Genomic DNA, 15,341 nt, shown 5'->3' with positions numbered 1-15,341 from the left:
CTTCCCAGTTGTCAAATCCGATAGCATCTTCTCAGTCCTTGTCCTGTTTGAGTGTCTAAACAAATAACATTACTGACATCTCTGCCTTTTATGAAATGTTCTCTTGTCTCCTGGAACATCTTCTGTCTTTCTGTGACTTTTTTTTCCACACAGGTTCTTTTGTTAGTTTATATTATGGAGGCGCCAACTATGTTTGTCCTCCTTCTCTCCTGAAACAGGAAAGCAATTGTTTACTGCTCATAAAATAAATGTATCCACTTTCAGGATTTCGACTCTCACCTTAATACAAATGACTTCTAAGGCACTGCAGACCGAAATTTCTAAGAGTTGACTCATCTTCTCTACCTAGTCCATTAACACTTCCAACTTCATTTTTCATGCCTGCTCTATACACTTTCTCCTGATTTTTAAAGTATTTCTCTTAATCACTCTTCTGTCACCTAAGAATGATTTATGCTTAAACCCCAGAGTCATCTTTTACTACTTTCTTTCTCCCTTGTCTTATATATTTAGTCTTCTCCGACCTGTCCCCAGCCCGCCACCTTTCAACACTTCTCACCTAGGCTATTGAAATACTCTTCTTTTTTTTTTTTTTTTAAGATTTATTTATTTATTTGAGAGAGAGCTCACAGATGGAGAGGGAGAAGCAGACTCCCTGCTGAGCAGGGAGCCTGACACGGGGCTCGATCCCAGTACCCTGGGATCATGACCTGAGCCGAAGGCAGACACTTAACCGATTGAGCCACCCAGGTGCCTGGATTGAAATAGTCTTCTAACCTGTCTCTTCTTCAGCCCTTTTTCTGCATTGCTGCAGTTTATTTCCTGATTCCTAGATTTTATATCTTCCTGTTCAAAAAATCATTTACTACCCATTATTTATAGCAAAACCCCAAGGTTCCTATAAAAGTTAAAACCATTCACAGCCTCCTTTCCAGCTACTTTCTTTTAGCTCCAGCTACCTTCTTTTAGCTCTCCTCCCACCCCATCCTAACTTCTCCACATACTTTCACCCCGTAAAGCCTTGGCTCCGCATTGTATCAAACTATTCTCTTTCCTCAGGTTTGTCAAATTGTCTGTATTTATTAGAAAGAAAAGGTCACTAGAATGCATTTAATTTTAAAGATGCTATATAACATATATTTTTAGTTTAAACACCAATTATAAAGTTAGTATTTCTTCCATAGCTTCTTCAAAAATATTTATTTTCTAGACTACATTCATTTTGTTTAGTAACTTTGTAATATATACATTGTATTATACTTGATATGAATTCATTTTGAATTCCAAGATCCTTTTGAACTCATGAATACTTACGAAGTATTAATCCCTATTACCAAGACATTCAGTTTTGAATACATGGAATAATATAAGTAAATATTAGTCTGGTTGCTGTCTGTTTTTAAGTGTTGAGAATAAAAATACAAAGTGAAAATTGTATTAGCTGTTACACTAATAACAGCTGCAGTAATAAAAACTGCATTCCAGTTGCAGTAACTTACTGCAACTGGAATGCAGTTTTGGATTCTCTAGCCGTGACTTGTACAGAGGAGGTACTCAGTGAATATTGAATGTGCTGCATTCAGATCTTTACCTGATATTGTTAATACATGAGATTGAGAGAAATACATGGCACCAGCTACTTTAGCTTAGCTAGACATTTTAATAAATAGCTCCTCTTCTCCTGGATGACTAGATCAAAATGAATATCCTTTTTTTTTGTTTTAAAGATTTTATTTATTTGACAGAGAGAGTCACAGCGAGAGAGGGAACACAAGCAGCGGGAGTGGGAGAGGGAGAAGCAGGCTTCCTGCGGAGCAGGGAGCCGGACGTGGGGCTCAATCCCAGGACCCTGGGATCATGACCTGAGCCGAAGGCAGATGCTTAATGACTGAGCCACCCGGGCGCCCCTCAAAATGAATATTCTGAGTTCTTTGGAAATTAAAGTTTGCTGTTAATTTGTTCACTTTCTGATAAGTTACTGATAAGAAATAAGCACTACATGTAATAAAAGCATAGGTCATTCCTCTTCAGGATATTTCATTGTTGGGTTGTAGTATGCTGCCACAGATGAATACCGTATTCCATGACAGCAATAAATAAGCTATGCTTTTATTTCAGTTTAGAGAAAACACTTCCAAAGCTTATTCTCTGCTCATGTAAACTCAGTTTTTTTTTAAATAAAAAATCAGAATAGTGTGGATACATACATTCATAGTTAAATTAGTACTGCTCATCAGTCTATTAACCTCTTTGTAATATACCTCTTACAAAATTTCAGGCTGCAAAATGGTCTTAGTCCCTTTTACTGTCTGGCCTGAGCTTGTGATGCTACCCAGTATAGTGCTCAGAAATCAGAGGATCTGTGGAGCGCCTGGGGGGCTCAGTCAGTTAAGCATTCGACTCCCAACTCTTGGTTTCAGCTCAGGTCATAATCTTGAGGTCCTGGGATCAAGCCCCGCGTTGGGCTCCATGCTCAGCAGGGAGCCTGTCTAAGGATTCCCTCCCCCACCTGTCCTTCCCCCTGCTTGCTTGCTTGCCCTCTCTCTCTCTCTCCCAAATAAATAACTCTTTTAAAAAAAATCAGAGGATCTGTTCTAGACAAAATCTAGCACTTCTTCTATCCTTCCATATACCTGGAATATCCCATTGCACAGTGTTTTTCTTTTCATATCATTGATGTATTTATTTTCTCATTATACAGTACTTGAGCATAGGAACCAGATCCCACCACTTATGTGTCTCTATTACTTAGTAAATCCTGCACGGTGGGCACTTAGTAAATATCTGTTGGAAGTTGTTTTAAAAGTTTTTATCAAAGAGGGGTGCCTGGGTTTCTCAGTTGGTTCGGCGTCCGACTCTTGATTTCGGCTCGGGTCATGAGATTGAGCCCTGCATAGGGCTCCGCACTCAGCAGGGAGTCTGCTTGAGATTTTCTCCCTCTCTCCCCTTGCCCCTTCCTCCTTTGTGTGCATGTGCGTGTGCTCTTGCTCTCTCTCTAAAATAAATAAGTAAATCTTAAAAAAAAAAAAAAAAAAGGTTTTTGTCAAAGAAAAATTACTGAATAACCCAAGTATTAATTTCTGCAAAGCCCTCTTAGCACAGCATTATCCTTCTCATTCTGCCTGCTTGGTTATCAAATAATATTACATTCTGTATTTCCCTATTTGTTATATTGCAGTGTTGTTATTAAAAGGCCTTAACAAAAGACCTGTAGTTCAATGATTTCAGCTTTTAACTGATTTTATTTTGTAACTTTTTTTTACTGTAACTATTATTATAATAGATTTATGCCTTTAAAATACTGTTATTCCAGGGCGCCTGGGTGGCTCAGTTGGTTGGGCGACTGCCTTCGGCTCAGGTCATGATCCTGGAGTCCCAGGATTGAGTCCCGCATCGGGCTCCCTGCTCGGCAGGGAGTCTGCTTCTCCCTCTGACCCTCCCCCCTCTCATGCTCTCTCTCTATCTCATTCTCTCTCAAATGAATAAATAAAATCTTTAAAAAAAAATAAAAAAAATAAAAAAAATAAAATACTGTTATTCCAGTTACAGATGAATCTATACCCTCTTATTCTGGAAGTGATATGCCAAGAAAAGACAGTAGTATGTGGTCAAAAGTAACTGAAGAAGGGACAGATCTCTCAGAACGGCTTGTGAGGAGTGGTTTTGCTGGAACTGAAATAGACCCTGAAAATGAAGAACTTATGCTGAGTATCAGCTCTCGACTACAAGCAGCAGTTGAGAAACTCTTAGAAGCTATAAGTGAAACCAGCAGTCAGGTAACCTCCTTATGTTGCTAATCTGTACTACATTTGTAGGTTTTCTTTTAAGCCAGTGAACAACTAAGTGTTTTCTCTCTATTGTCTCACAGAAATTTAGTCATGTTCCTCTTTATAAATGGTTGGATTTGTAACAACCAATACTGATATCAACAGGTTTCTTTTCAGGTGGTAAGTGTTAATGTCTTGACGGACTCTTCAGGTTCTAAAATTCAGTGTTTTAATTTTAAAATTTCCTAGACTCTTACACATTACTTTTTTTTTATATCAAAAGAGATTTTAACTTTATCATTGACTGAAATATTCCGTTATAATATATGTTATTTATTTGAAGGAATAATACAAGGAATATCTTAAACCATATGCTCTAGTATGTCCTAACACACTGCTATTGTAATATGATAACAAATCAAACCTACAGTCCTTCACAGAAAACATCCTTTTCATGAATGTTAATAGATTACCTCACTTTACTCTCTCTTGGTAGGGTTAGATGAGGGATACTTTCTACATCGAAGTACTGTTTTTATAGAAATTTTAAAGGGGTATAATCATTTATAACCTAAAATGCAATTTTCTCTGTCTCTAACATTTTTACACTAGTATGGTAAATGTCTCTTAAGTTACTGTATGTAGAATTTAAATAATTGTTGCTTTAAAATGAAGCAAATTCACTTATTTATTTTAAAAATGTTTAAAACAACTGTAGAATCATAGCTGTATGTTAATCAAGTGAGTACTCCATTGTCATCAGTTACAGGGCCAATATTATTAACATTTTCATTGATACCTTTATTCACAGTATCCTAAATCCATCTGTATTTCAGACAGAAGTTGAGAAGTTGAAAGAGTGTCTTTGATGTCTTGTTATTTCTAATGTCTGGCTTTCATTGATGCTACTTTTTTTCCTCTAAGAAATTATTCTGTTATGGAATCTTTTTGCAATAGCAGTGACTATTGGATTTACCATATTTGACAAATACTGTTATATATTTTGTGTTTTAATGCCAAATTCAATTACTTTTAGGTTAAGTTAGTGATTGAGTCCTCTCTTGGTTAGTGACCCTTGAAATCACTTGTTAACCACCTACTATTAAGTTAATTTTTCATTATCAATCCATTTTTTTTTCCTCTTGGCAACTTGCTATTGGCATTTAACATAGACGGCATTATCAAAACAGCATATATGTCCAGTGAAATATTTGTCTTCTGGATAGTCTTCAGACAACGAGTTTTCCCCAGGTTCATTCTTCCTTGTAGGGAGACAGTTTAAATTCTCTTCTGTGCTAGAGTGGGGACTGTATCTTTAAGAGCACATTACCACACATTGCAATAATTCACTATCTGGCCAGCAGAATATATCACAATATACCTACTGTTAATTTTCTGAATTGTACCTTGATTGACTAGCCAAACTAAGGTATTCATATTCAGTTAAATATGTTTCAGAAATGTTTTCATAGATAAAGTGCTGTCTTTGGGCAATTCTTATTTCTCTGAAGCTTTCTTTTACAGCAGGTGCAAAATGATTGAAAGGCTTTTGCTTCAGTTACTTAAAGATTTCCTTGAGCGTTGTAAAGAACTAAAAGAAGTACAGTATTTTTGAAAACTCACATCTTTGTGTATTTACTAATACACAATAGAAAGGATAACTACACAAATAATAATAGTAGTCTCATCTTTTGCTAAAACCACAGTGAGTTATTTTTCATTGCCAACATCCTAAGTGCTGGTAGGAAAGGCAGCAATAAAAACCAGCTTCATTTGCGTTATTAATTTAAGACATTATACTCTTGGATCAAAGAACTTTAATGTTTACCATATTTTTCTTCAGCCTCAGGTAGACAGCTTAAGCTCAAACATTGCAACTATGAATGCTATGTCATAATATGAAATTCCATAGCTATTATAAGAAAACACATATTTTTCTATAAGATTTGCTATTTTTTCAAGTTTTTACTTTTCTAATTAACATAAGCCCTGGATTGGCTTTCTTTTAGAATGCTTACACATAAGCCACTTTAACAGTATGCTACTCTACTGAGTGAGCTGGGCCAATTCAGGCATTTTCAGCTGTTGCTTTTCAGCACTTTTAAAGTTTGAATGCATATGCATCCTAGTTATCCCTTTTATTCTATGAAAGTAGTGTAAATAATTCTGTATGGAGTCTCAACATAATCCTGCCTTTTTTTTTTTTTTTTGCTTATTTCAGCTACATTAGTATTTAATTTCTGTGATTTGTACTCTTTCCTACCATGAAAAAACTAGTAGTATTTTTCCTTTCTTAGCCACTATTAAATACTTTGATCTGGATCTTGAACGCTGTTAATACTGTTTGCTGCTACTTGATACCATCGTTAAGTTACAGTCTAGTTAATGCAGTGTAGTTGACCTTTGAACAGTACAACTAAAGTATGCCGCTCCATTTATATGCAGATGTTTTTCAATATATACAGTACAGTACTGTAAATGCATTTTCTCTTTATGATTTTCTTAATGCCATTTTCTTGTTTTAGCTTACTTTATTGTAAGAATACAGTATATAATACGTAATCCATATAACATATAAAATATGTGTTAATCGACTGTTATGGCATCAGGCTTCTGGTCAACAGTAGGCTATTAGTAGTTAAGTTTTGGGAGAGTCAAAAGTTCTGTGGATTTTTTTTTTTTTTAAAGATTTTATTGATTTATTTGACAGAGAGAGAGATAGCAAGAGCAGGAACACAAGCAGGGAGAGTGGGAGAGGGAGAAGCAGGCTTCCTGCCGAGCAGGGAGCTCGATGTGGGGCTCGATCCCAGGACCCTGGGATCATGACCTGAGCCGAAGGCAGACGCTTAACTACTGAGCCACCCAGGCGCCCAGTTCTGTGGATTTTTGACTGTGCATGGGGTCAGCACCCCAACCCCTGCATTGTTCAAGGGTCAACTGTATAATATTTGTCTTCTGACAAGCACCATGGAAAATGGTAAATAAATCAGAAGTGATCCATGGTTTGACTTATTCCTGTAGGCTACTATAGAGAAACTTCCCCCAAAATCCATTAATACTGCCAACAGATAAGTGTGTGGAATCCACCTGAAACACTCATTTTCCCCAGGCCAAGATCACACCTCATCACATCTGCTTGTGTGACCAGGTTTTGAGGTACAACAGGAGCCTGACCATGGCATTTTCCAAATTATTCTCAATTTGTTAAATACTAATATAGCAATATGTTATTTAGCTTTTACTGTATTTTAAGTATCAAAGAACAGGTCACAAAAACTTTGCCTAGAGCACTAAACAGTTTTCATACTGCAGTCTCTAAACCAGCAGCATCAGCATCACTGAGGACTTGTAAATTTAAATTCTCACTCCCCACCCCAGACCTACTGAATGATGGAGCCCAGCAACCTGGGTTTAAACGGGTTCCTTAGGTGATTCTGGTACACACTGAAGTTTGAGAACCACTCATCTAGAGATTATTAGTACATGTTCACATTATTCTAGCTGAATTTTGAAGTGTTCTACCAATATCTTGGATAAAAGGTTAAAGTGGTTGTTGCCTTTTGGTATAAAAATCAGGTATATCTTAGGTGAATTGTATTTTTAAAGTAACGAGAATAGGAGTCTGTAAAACTTTCTTTTAATCCAAATTTAGTTCACCTACTACTCTTCCATGGATAGATGTTTAAAGCCATTGACTGCTTCAGAATATTCTCATTAATAACTAAAATTATCTTGAACATGATAAATATCTTTAACAGTTCATTAGATTGATACAAAACAATGTGTAATCACCTCTGTGAAATAACTTATATTCCATTTTTATTTTAATGTGTCATTATTTGGTTCTTCATAATGGTATAGTTCTCTTTTACCTTGATTTTTTTTTCACTTGTTACAAAAACTAGAACAGAACTGAGAGACACTGCTATAGTCTATTTGTGCTTGCAGTGACAGAGAAGTTCAGCTAAGTAGCTCTGCACAGCATACCCTGAGACTAGGAAAGAGAGTAGCATCTCATACTTTGGAGTCAGGTGGGCCCAAGTAAAGCTTATTGGAAGACTTGATGCTTGAGATGAATCATTCATTCATCATATTTATTGAGCACCTACTATATAATAATTGCTATTTTACATACCAGAAGTACAGCATTGAACAAAATAGACAAAATCCTTGCTCTTGTAGAGACCAACAATATGTAAACATACAGTATGTCAGGTGGTGATTATCTGCTGGGAAGAAAAATGAAATGGAGATAGAGCATAATGGGGGAAGGGGACATGTTTATAGGAAAATCAAGGAAGACCCCTCTGATGAAGTAATATTCAAGCATATTTCTTGAGGAAGATTAGGAGAGACAGTCATATAAGTAAGTAGGGGAAGAATGTTTTAGACAAAGGACTAACAAGTGTGAAGGCCCTGAGGTGGTTGAGTGCTTGTTCTTTGTGTGGCTGAGAAAGAGGCCAGTGTGGCTGGAGCAAGGAGAGTGAGGAAAGTGGGAGATGAGGTCAAAGTGCTACCTGGAAACCAGATCACATAGAACTTGGGATTTAATTCCTAATGAGAAATGGAGCCATTGTGTACAACTTTTTAACTTTTTATTTTGAAATAATTTTAGAGAAAAGTTGTAAAATAGTCCAGAGTTTCACTCAACTTCCCCTAATGTTAACAGCTTGCATAATCGTATTATAATTATCAAAACTTGGAAAGTAAAACTGTTACAATACTATAAACTGAAGTACAGACCCTTTGGATTTCACCATTTTTTCCCACTAAGGTCCTTTTCCTGTTCTAGGGTCCCATGTTGCCTTTAGTTGTCATGTTTTTGTCAGCTCTCTTCTCCTCTTCATTTAGTACCTGAGTCTTTGTCTTTTATGACCTTGACACTTGAAAAGGAGTGGCTAGTTATTTTATAGAGTGCCCCACCATTTGGATTTGTCTGATATTTTTTCATGATTACAGGAAGCTTATGTGTTTTTGACAAGAATACCACAAAAGTGATGTGCCCTTCTCAGTGTATCATATCAGAGGGCACATGATGTCCATATGTCTTATTACTGGCAATGTTAATCTTGATTTCTTGTGGTATCTGCTGGATTTCTCCACTGTACTATTACTTTTTTTCCCATTATAATTAATAAATTTCTTGAAGGAGGTACTTTGAGATTATGCAAATATCTTGTTTCTCCTTAAACTTTCACCCACTAGTTTTATCATTCATTGGTAGATCTTGCCTGTACAATTATTACCATGGTATTCTGATGGTGATTTTCTATTTTCCTCATTCCTTCATCTATTATAATTACTCTGAAAGAGCTATTTCTTCACTCTCATTTGTAATCAGGATCTGTACAGACTCATAGCTATTTATGTTTTTCAACGGATTATATTCCAATACTACAGTAATTGGTTTTGTTTCAGCTTTGGCATTGTGAACTCTTTCAGGTTGGCTCTTGCGCCTTTTTGAAGTGCTTACTTTTTTGAGCATTTGCACTATCAGAGGCTCCAGACCCATCTTACGTTATTCCTGCCCCAGCTCTAAAATCTACCACTGCTCCAAGGAAATTAGGGTCCTCTTATTAGATAATGATATTTAGAAACCAAGATCTGGATGCTGTATGAGCTCTTTGTTACTGAAGTGTCATGACTTGTAGGTCCTCTTAGTAGACAGTTTAAAAATATACGGGATATCTATAAATACATACATTTATTTGTGTATCTCTATGTATAGATAGTAAAAACATGAGTTCATGCGTTACATCTAATTCTGATCCAGTACCACAACATTCATTCTACCCTTCCCCCCTTTCCTTTGTAACTTTGTTCTCCATCAGTGAGAAACCAGGCTCTCATTATCTGCATATTTTTACTTATTTGTTTAGCCCTAAAAACGCATAAAATAACTTCAAGTTGCTAGCCTATATCCCTGTGAAGAACAAATTTATTAGAGTACAGTATTTATGTACAGTACTTTCTGTCTTTAGCGTTATACAGTCAAAAATACTGTTTTTCAAAGTATGGTAGGTTAACTCTTCTCCCTCACCCTCTTTAATGTGGTTTTGTTATTCACTTTTAATATAGTTACAATCATTTGTTACAGTTTTTATTCCATCTTGAGTTTCCCCCTTTTCTAAAAACTCGCAGATGGTAAATTTCACTCTTTGTATGGGTAGTTCTTTTGGTTGTGACAGATGGGTGGTGTATATATACCACCACAAACATGACACAGGATTGTTCCATCCCCCAAGATACCCTGCTGCTGTCTTTTGTTGTCAGCCCTCCTGCCTTTGGCAACCACTGGTTGCTTTCCATCCCCCATCCTTATAATTCTGCCTCTACCAGACTGTTGTAAATGAAATGACACATTATGTATTCTTCGGGGTCTGGCTTCATTGTCCTAAAGTACATGTAAGATTTATCTTTTTTTTTTTTGCATGTATTAAAAGTTTGTTCCTTTTTATAGCTGAGGAGTATTTTATCATATGGATGTAGCACAGTTTATTTAGAGGACATACAGATTGTTTCAAGCTTAGGATCATTAGAGATTTTTGAGTAACTGACCTAACTTACATTTTTCAAAAGATCGTTTTGACCACCTTTTCAAAATAAATGGGGGGAAGGGCAGCGGGGCGCCTGGGTGGCTCATTCGGTTAAGCGTCTGCCTTTGGCTCACGTCATGATCCCAGAGTCCCAGGATCAAGCCCCATGTCGGGCTCCCTGCTCAGCGGGGAGTCTGCTTCTCCCTCCCTCCGCCTCTTCCCCTGCTCGTGCTCGCTCTGTCTCTCTCTTTCTCACTCACTCTGTCAAATAAATAAATAAAATCTTTAAAAAATAAATAAAAAATAAACTGAGGGGGTGGAGGAGTCTAGGGCAGAAGCACAGAAACCAGTTAGAGGAGTTACTTGCCCAGATATACAAGTCAGGTGGTAGGATTAGAATTCAAACGCAGGTACTTTGGCTTCAAAGTCTGTGCTCTTAATTAAGCTGCTTTTACTGTCCTTTGAAAGTGAGTGAATCACCTTGTCAATTACTGCTGACTGCTCATGTTATCCACAGACTAAGGAATAGATTTTGAAATCTGGGGTGTCACTGGTAACCTTACAAGAGCAGTTTGATGGAGGAATGGAGATGAAACTGTAATTCAAGAGAAAATGAGAGGAAAGGAGGTAAAGACTTAAAAGACGAGTAGAGACTAGGTAGGTAGGTCCAGAAGAAAATTCGTGGCAAGAGGCATAGCGTATTACTGTAAACCAGCATGGTGTGTATGAGGACAGTGGATAGTTTTGTGTTATAAACATATAGGATGGAAGGTGGGAAACTGATAGAAGGTGAGAGTACAGGAATAGCCAGTGGTCACATGTCAAAGTCCCATGTAGGCTAAGTTAAGGAGTTTTAACTGTATTATGCTATAAAGTTTGGAGAGTCTTTGCAATATTTTTGATGAGAAAATAATACCAAATTTGTGTTTTACGTCCCTCAGGCAGTAGTATGATAGATGGATGGGCAGGAAGATGGTGAGGAGAGATACTGAATGCAGGGAAACAAGAGACACTTAGAATATTCCTGGTAAAAAGTGATAGAGATCAAGTTAAGGCAGGGGGGAAGTGATTTTAAACCTTTCAGGAAGCTGAATTTGATAGAAATTGGTATGACTGATCAGATACAGGGGATGAGGAAGAGGGAAGGAAACCAAGCGTAAATCCTCAATTGACTGAGTTGCTGGTGTATTTCATTTACTGAGATACGGGATGCAAAAGAAGTGAGTGATGAGTTCAGTTTTATGTAATCTGAATTCAGAATGCATAGAGGCATTATCAAGGAAAGATATTCACTAGAGTCTCGAGTTTTGGTAGAACTAGATTGGAAATTGTTATCCCTTTAAGACATTTGAAACCATCGTCTTTAGAGTGTGTACAGAGCTATTTTTTGTGCTGGTAGAATGCTGACATTTAGAAGAATAAAGGTAGGTATGTCTACAGAAGACGTGGAGAATGAGAAGAGGAAAATCAAGAGAATAGTGTCATAAAAGCCAGATAAGGAGTGATTTTTCTAAAAGTTGTCAGTTACTATGGAAAATCATAGCTGCTGAGGATTTAGTGTCCATTGACTATTTCAATGTGAGTGACCTTGATGAGAATAGTGTCATAAAATTGGAAAGGAAAATTCAAAATTCAGAGAGTTGGAGAAATAGAGACAGCAAATTTTATGCCTACTAGCCATGAAGAAAACAACGCTAGCTTGAGAAGGGGAGGGTGTTTTTTTAAAGGTTGGACTAGTGTACATTGAGTAGCAGTGGAGAAGTTGAATATTGTAGGTCAGAATGGATGAGCTTTCTGGAGGCCAGGTCCTTGGAGTAGGTTAAGATGGAATCCAGAACACAGGTGGAAGGTGTGCCATTTGGATCAGAAAGACCTTCCCTCGTTTAAGATTGGAGAAAGAGATTATTGCAGGTTATTGTGGGTTTATGTTGGAGATGAAGGAGGAGTTTCATTGAAGTCTCCATAGTCTAAGTAAATATTGTCAAATATTCAAGTTTCTTTCTTTCTTTAATGACGTCGATTTATATGTTGTGTGATTTTAGTAGAAGATGTATGATTAAGCCTTGTACTTAGTTTTAAGGTTTGGTTTGCTTTAGGTTCTATAGATACATCATGCTTCAATAAAAGAACTAGTGGGCATTTTCTTTGCTAAGTATCAGGGTATCTTCTTATAGACTGATTTCATAATATCTATTGAAGAAGCATTTTACTTTATGTATTTGATTTGACAAGTGATTTGCCCTAGAGTATGTCCACATCCATGTAATGATACACTTATTATGATGAATTGTATTTATCATTTGCCCAGACAGGCTACCATAAAAATCAGGCTTATATTCAGCCTACTGCAGTTTCCTGTTGGTTGAGAGAGCTTTCATTATGATATGAGGAAAAGAGCTTAGAGACTACCTGCAAGCCCTTAGAAAGGCAATCTCTTTAACATAGTCTGTATTCAGTAGTCTCTTTGTGATTCTGCAGAAAAGCTCTCTTTGAGAGTATGGTTTCAGATTCTTGATTCTTGAATCAGGTAGAAAAAGAATTCATTCTGTTCCGTGAGAGTAGTCTTTCAGCAACTAGTTTTCCAGAATTCACAGGTACTATCAAGAGATACCTTTAGGCCTTGGAAAAAATTAATGAGGAACTTACTCCCACAGAATGATGATTATTATAGACAACTCTTATGAGTTTATTATCATTTTTGAGAATAATGGAACCTAAGCTGCATGTTCTATATTTTCTCATAAAGGGAGACTTTTCCTTAGGATGAAACAGTAGTTTAAGATTTTGTCATTGTTAAGTTTTAAGCATAACTGTAATCCAAGTGTTGAAATGTATTTTGCCATTAGGTATTTCCTCCAGTGTGCTTATTATATATAATAAGCATTGGTCAGGACTTGTCAGTTTGAGAGAAATGTTTATGGGTGGAAAAGATTAAATATCTTGACATTGTATGATTAAAGTAAACCTATTTAGTTTGGGAAACATAGCTTTATACCCCAATTAATAGCCTTCAAATATGCACTAAAATCTTTATTATCTGGAACCTGGGAATAATGAGCTAGTCTGGATAATTAAAAGGGTATCCTCCTAAATATTGAAGTCATTTTGCTTTAACTGCTTTTGATTGTAAAAAGTTTTATCTGCTTTCTAAAATTAAAAAAAAATAGAATGCAATTTGAATTATTCTAATGTAATCTGTCTGAACATCAATTAATATACCATCAGTTACTATACTCTTACAGGGGAGATCTTTGCCCCTATCTTAAATCATCTTTACTGCTATTTTGAGTCCTTTTTACTCTCCCTAATTTTACTCTCTTTTCTTTGTGGTTAGTTTCTTAACCTTGACTTATGTTCCTAGTTGTAAGTGGATATACTCTACTCCTATAGATTTTGGTTTTACATGGATGGAAACAAGTTTTACATGCTTTCAAAAATGGGGGAAAAATATAATTTGGATTATTTTAACTTAGGGTCACCTTTTTTAACATGAATCAATATAATATGCCATCAGTTAATATACTGTTGTCCTTTATAAGGACTGTTTGCCTCATTCTAAATCATCTTAATCTACTACTTTTTTGAGTCTTTTTCTCCTCCCTAGGTTTTTCTTTTCTTTGTAGTTAATTCTTACCTTGACCTGAATGTTTCTCTTTATAAAGAGATACTTCTTACTCTCAGAATTTTGTTTTTGCTTCAAATAAGAGAAATTGGATACTAGATTATCAAAATAAACTGTAACTCCCACAGGGAGCCAGGAAAGAGTATTTTGAGAACTATATGATATGGTTAGTATGGATCCTGTCAGTTCATAAAGCTGAGCAGCTAGGATATGGATGATTTTGTATCTGCTAAAGATCCAGAAAAATCATATTTAGCTGACCCAGTATAGGGTTAGGCCTCCATTTTGTACAGATATTCAGACTTATTAATAGACTAACTGGTGGGCTCACATAAAATAAACACAATAAACAGAAATTTGTCATTGCCTAATCCAGAATTATAATAGGCAGCTGTCCCCCCCCCCCCCCACCTCCACCCCAAGCATCTACCTGTAGATTCTGGGCTTTATGTAGAAAATCGCATTTTCTCTTCCCTAATTATTAGCCTATTATGAAGGCTTTGAGTGTTGACTCCTTTAAACAATTTTGTGTAGTGAAAGTGGCTATAAAACAGATTTTTGTTGATATCACCTGCTTGCCTTAGTATGGGTTTTTCCATAGTAGATAAAAGGTTTTAGTTTTATGGGTTTAGGATATTTAGTTACTGGACCAAAAAAAGGCACCACAATGAAAGCTCTTTCATTTATTTGAGGATCTTTTGCTGTTAAAAAGTAAGTTGTTCATCTTTTAAAATTCTGAGTGTCTAGTTTATTCACTGTTGCCAACATTTCTGGAGCTACCAGAAGATTATTATATGCAACTTGCACTTTTTAGTTTTAGTCAGAGTTCCTAGGATACCTTAAGTAATGATATATAATTACCAAACATATTATATATAATGCAGCTTTTTAAAGAGCGTTTTTTTTTCCCCTTAACATTCACTCTGAAAACAATTCATTGTGGGAAATAGGTTATAACTGAACTATCTGTATTTACTTCTAGTGACTGTTCAAAAGAATGAGTATTATTTAAGGAAATATCAAAAGGAAATACTAAGTCTTCCAGAAATAATTATGATTATTTGATACACTTTAAGAACTCTTTGGTAATGTGGACTCAAACCTACTTGATTTCACATTTTCAAATTAAAATAATTTTCTAGTAGGATGGAAAAATACTAGCTTATCTTAGAAACATTATAAACTTGTCTAAATACCCTTTTCAAAGCTCTGACGTGGAACTTGGATCCTGTTAGGCAGGCTTTTTTGTGGGCGTATTAATTCACATTCCACCTGTCAGTACCTATAGGTAAAGACATGAAACCACACCCTCTGTTCTGACCTTTTCCTCCAGGGACAGTGACTAGAATCCTTTGGCTCAGGGTGAGAGGCTATTTGAATAGCTCAGTTCAGAAGAGCTTTTACTTTTGAATTGAG

General features: G+C 36.2%; 1 protein-coding gene across 15 annotated transcripts in view; it reads left to right on the top strand.

Annotated features, from left to right (window-relative positions):
* The window catches only part of AKAP9 (A-kinase anchoring protein 9), a 199,005-nt gene that overhangs the window by 132,012 nt on the left and 51,652 nt on the right, over nucleotides 1–15,341 (top strand). For all 15 annotated transcript variants that reach the window (XM_064575277.1, XM_064575283.1, XM_064575281.1 and 12 more), the window contains one exon: nucleotides 3,544–3,776. In XM_064575277.1, the coding sequence (XP_064431347.1) occupies nucleotides 3,544–3,776 (233 nt within the window). The remainder of the gene's footprint in view (nucleotides 1–3,543; nucleotides 3,777–15,341) is intronic.

This window comes from Mirounga angustirostris, unplaced genomic scaffold (genome assembly GCF_029215605.1).
Source record: "Mirounga angustirostris isolate CCGP_5_RB_7025 unplaced genomic scaffold, mMirAng1.0.hap1 SCAF_12, whole genome shotgun sequence".
Taxonomy (NCBI): Eukaryota; Metazoa; Chordata; class Mammalia; order Carnivora; family Phocidae; genus Mirounga; species Mirounga angustirostris.
Note: the sequence above shows the minus strand (reverse complement) of the source record. Positions and strands in the feature narration are given on the sequence as shown.